The sequence below is a fragment of the Diaphorina citri genome, unplaced genomic scaffold (genome assembly GCF_000475195.1).
Source record: "Diaphorina citri unplaced genomic scaffold, Diaci psyllid genome assembly version 1.1 scaffold6277, whole genome shotgun sequence".
Classification (NCBI taxonomy): Eukaryota; Metazoa; Arthropoda; class Insecta; order Hemiptera; family Psyllidae; genus Diaphorina; species Diaphorina citri.
Genome location: NW_007383653.1, coordinates 1 through 5,026, shown reverse-complemented (window position 1 = coordinate 5,026; position 5,026 = coordinate 1). Strand labels below are relative to the sequence as shown.

The following is a 5,026-nucleotide window of genomic DNA, read 5'->3' as shown; positions in this document are numbered from 1 at the left end:
TATTATTATTATTATTATTATTATTATTATTATTATTATTATTTTCCTTTCCAATATCTCTTCATGCGTCCTGTTATATTCCGTCCGTTTTGAACTATTGTACTGGAACCAATGACTTTTTTGAACTATAGCAATGGAACCCATTACTAACACCCCCCCTCCTTCTCTCCACAGACCCCACCACCAGCCCTCTTCCTCCTCCACCCCCCACCACGGGGGTGCGGGCGGGGGCGGTGACTCCTCGGTGCCGCCCATATCGCCCCCCTCCATCGGCCCCTCGCCCCTGCCCGGGCAGCCGGCGTCGGTGCCTCCGTGTGACGTGACCATGCCCGTGCTGAGCCCCCAACACACGCTGGGGGCCCCGCCTCCCAGTACGCCGACCCCGCTGCTGGACGATAAGCTGACGGGAGGCGGGGCGCGGACCCCGTCCTCTGTGTCCAATCAGGTGAGAGATTTGTGTGTTGGTTGTTGGAAGGTACTAAATGTAAATGCAGTTTCTTTGTGTTATTATGTCACAACTTTGGTGCTCACTGCTTGTGATTAATCATAATAATTATTTTAATACTTAAATAAATAATGTTTTTACTATAATAATTATTCAAAATAATTGTCTGGGCGGGGGGACATTACCCAGAGAGTAAACCAGCTTAGAGCTTAGTCTGGCTTTAGGACTTCAGTCGGGAGGATACCCCCTCCCCCTTTATTGAGAGTTATTTACAGAGGGAAGCTAAACGTATAATAATCAAAGTCCTTGTCCTTGAATTCTTGCTTGTGGAAGTTCGGATTGTAGGCGAAAGTTTAGAGTAAAGTAACTTGCACTCAAGAGATGAAATGACTTGCTAGCAATTGTATGTCCTCACATTGACAGCCAGTCACGGAATCAATCATTTGGATGATACAAATTTCTTGACCCCGCCGGAAATCGAACCCGGGTCTCCCGCGTGCAAGGCGAAGGTACTAATTTTATGCCATTAACGCTGGGGTTCTTTTTTTTAATTCTTGGGGACTACCCATTTGTACAGTATGTCCACACAGTAAAAATAAACAAATATGTTTCCATCTGAGATCACACAAAGAGAATACGCCTCACCCGACTACATGCATTGCCAAAGGTCTAATATGATAGACCCGGGAGTCTAAATTTGTTGTGAAACTGAGATCCTCTTCACAATTTGTGTGAATATCATCTTTTAGCATCAGATTAACAAATTGTGTATTTAGAACCTCTTTACTAATTCCAGCAACTCCATTTTTTTTCTTTCTACTTTGGTCGCAACTCAATTAAAATCCTGGAATTCCGACTGTACATCTTTACAAGTTTACTTTACCTGCCAGAAATATTTTCAGAGGTTATAATAATATAATAATATATTTTGTGTATTACTTACTGATATTTTCAGAGGGCATCGTGCTTACAAGTGAAATTTGTGAGATTCTAACTTTTAATCCTCATTTCTGCCAGCCTAGTTATAGCTTAGTTGGTAGCGCGTCTGCCTTGTAAGCGCTAGGCCGCGGGTTCGATTCCCGCCCGGGGCGGATTTTATCCTGATGGGATAATGTTCGTTCTCGGAACGGCTGGCTTTCTCCTATCCTGTCTTCCTTCTCTCCTCGATTTCGGGACGATAAGACCATAGCAGTTAAAGTTCCCTCTGTCAAACCTCTTAAAAAAAAAAAAAAAAAAAAAAAAAAAAAAAAAAAAAAAAAAAAACAAAAAAACAAAACTCTTTTTCTTTACTAAATTTTTCGCTGTCACAGTCCAACCAAATTTTGTTTCGCAAATTTTCTTTGGCAGTTAGTTGCTCTCTAACTTTTTACGGTACTTTTTACTCCAATTATTTTTTTACTTAAATTACTTTCCGCTTATTTTTTTCCAAACTAAAATTTTTCTTTCATTTAATTTTTCGTTGGTAGTTTCGAGCAGCTGTGCATCAACTACGCCAACGAACACCTGCAGTACTACTTCAACCAGCACGTGTTTCAATACGAACAGGAAGAATACAACAAGGAGGGTATTCGTTGGCGCCATATTGAATTCTCGGACAATACGCTGTGTCTGCAGCTGGTCGAGGGGAAACCCAATGGTCTCCTGTGTGTTCTGGATGATCAAGCCAAGTAAGTTTGTATTTTGGTTTATTAAAATTGAAACACTTTTTAATAAAATCTAAGAGGCTTCAACGAGATATTGGCAGTTTTTTGACATCACTTGAATGACCTAATAGTCAATACCTCCTGCATTTCTAAACAACAGACACTTTTCCAACTGTGAACTACCTATTTCTTGGCGTTTAATTTGCAACGCAAAGGTTAATTTTCGGGGATATCACTATTTTTATCCCCCAATTTTATCCTATTTTTACATTTTATTTTTTATGTTTGGGGACGTCCGAGAATTTTGCCTCATATTACAGTTTAACTTATCACTTTTTTTTCATTTTATGTTTGTAGGTAGCGATTATTATTACATTATAACGTCTTTTCTTCTTTCAAGTAGCGGCAATACGAACAGTAGCGACCATTCCGCTACCAAACTATTACCAATTACTTGGCGTTCAATTTTCAACTCAAAAATGTTAATTTTGGGGGATATCACTATTTTTTCATATTAATTTTTAACCATTTAACCTAACAAATATTACAGTTTAACTTATCCCTTTTTCGCCGCTTTATGTTTTGCAGGTAGCGGCAATACGAACAGTAGCGACCAAGCCGCTACTAACACCTACGTGACTCTCAAGCGACCTGTACTTCAGTCGAGAGACTACGAGGAGTGTTTGCATGAAGACGACGGAGCGCCCTCTAAACTACTCTACGATTATTCTACCTTAGACGCATGGTAAGTTCTCAGGTTCTTATTAGGCCTATGGCCTCCCCCTCGGGGCACTTTGACACGCCCACCCATGACAGTCTGAGCGACTACACGTTCCCCGGGGCCGGGGGCAGGGTCAAGCAGGAGATCTACCCCAATATGGGCAGCCCCGTCGAGGAGGTGATCGAGGTGAGTGATGTCCCCATCAGGGTGTTGAATTACCACATTTCAACTTGGTGTAAGTTGGACAGTATTAACCCTAGAATAATAATAATAGTGCTTATTTATACTGCTCGCATAGGACTGAAAAGTCCCTTTACTCCAGCAGTAGGCTACTACTATTATTGTGGTCAAACTCTCAAATTACATATATATATTTATACTGCTCGCATAGGACTGAAAAGTCCCTTTACTCCAGCAGTAGGCTACTACTATTATTGTGGTCAAACTCTCAAATTGCATATATATGAGGATAAAATTCCATACCTCGGCTGGGATTGAACCCACGCCCTCCTGTTTACCAGGCGAGCGCTTTGACCACTACACCACCGAGGCAGGTGGTGGGGCAGGACCACTACACCATAGGGGAATCACACCTCTTTTATTTTAGTGGTAATTTTATTATTATTATTTTTTTTAAATCAATAGATAAATTTTAGTAAGAAGTAAGTAAATTTTACTCACACCTTTTTTATTTTCGTGGTATTTTTTTTTTTTATTTTTTTTTCTATTATTATTATTTTTTTTTCTTAATAATAAAAAACAATCTTTTGAAACTTGAAAAAAAAAAAAAAAAAAAAAAACGCTCCTTTTTGATGAGTGAGTAAAAATTACGTCTACCCAAAATGTACCTAAAAAACAGTCTACCTTGCTAGGGTTAGGAGAATCCTTATTAATGGTTCTTTTCTGATTAATGCTGTCCAGTTACACTGATTTCTGATTGACTGAATTTTTAGTCCGAAGTATAAAATATACCATTCTGTGCGGTCATAGTGCTGTCTGGTAAACAAGAGAGCACGCACGGTTTCAATTTCAGCTAAGGTATGCATTTTTATTTTCTCTTTAGTTGAGGCCCGTTCCCACTTGTCGTTCGGAAAAAAATCGTGTCGTGTGTAGTGGGAATACTCTCATTTAAATTACATTGCCTACAGGACATTTTGTGTCGTTCGGGGAAATCGTGTCGTGTGTAGTGGGAATACTCTCATTTAAATTACATTGCCTACAGGACATTTTGTGTCGTTCGGGGAAATCGTGTCGTGTGTAGTGGGAATACTCTCATTTAAATTACATTGTTTCTCTTTAGTTGAGGCCCGTTCCCACTTGTCGTTCGGAAAAAAATCGTGTCGTGTGTAGTGGGAATACTCTCATTTAAATTACATTCCCTACAGGACATTCGGAAAAAAATCGGATGAAACTCACGTCAAGTGTGAACAGGTCTTAAGTCAACGAGGGAAAAATCTGGCTGAGTAACCAGAGAACGTCCTGTACTAATCTCTCTTTTCCGCCCATTTTCCCCTCCAGGACTGGTCGTACGTGTTTCGGCCGCCGCCCCTGGCCAAAATGGTCGGCTCCTCCAAGTACGCCCCGCTCACCAACCTGCCCTCGCAAAGTTTGCCGCCCCTGACGCTCCCCCCCAACTGTGTATATAAGCCTACCTACCTGCAGTCGTTCCCGACCGGCCCTGGCGCCCAAGGCGGTCAAAGTGGGAATAACACCGCCAGCCCTGCGAGCCAGGCCGGCCCTAACTCCAATGTAGATATCAAACCCAAGTAAGTGATGAAAATCAAGTCGAGGTTTTTACGTATGGAGTTTTAAGCTAAGTCGAGGCTTTTTACGTATGGAGTTATATGGCCGTTCCAATTGGTCAGCCACTCACTATCACGTATACCTGACAGGTACACCTGATCAGGTCCGCCTGTCAGGTCTTAAACAAGTGGGAAAGGATGGTCGAGGACTACCTTAAAGTTTGGAAAACATCTAATTTCTGGGATCAAAACTGTGAAAAAGTTTTTTTTAAAGTCAAAAATTCAATTTGAATTTGAAGAAAGAAAAGAAAAATCTGGTGTGAACATCACACGACTTTCCTTATCCTATTGAATGATGCTTATTTGAGTGTTCTTTTACCCTAACTTTTACAATATCTTTAACCGTTTTGTCGCTATAGCTGAAAACCGCCAAAAAACGGTCGAAATCTGTCCAAAAGCGGTCAAAATACCGCCA

The 5,026-nt window shown here is 40.9% G+C and overlaps 1 protein-coding gene across 1 annotated transcript; it reads left to right on the top strand.

Moving 5' to 3' along the window:
• Positions 1-2,860: 2,860 nt before the first annotated feature.
• On the top strand, positions 2,861-4,575 carry LOC103521919 (mediator of RNA polymerase II transcription subunit 13-like; the record flags this gene model as incomplete). Its single annotated transcript, XM_008487024.1, has 2 exons — positions 2,861-2,995; positions 4,328-4,575. Coding segments are annotated over exons 1-2 (383 nt in total), but the record flags the coding sequence as incomplete, so codon positions are not given.
• Between the last annotated feature and the right edge of the window lie 451 nt (positions 4,576-5,026).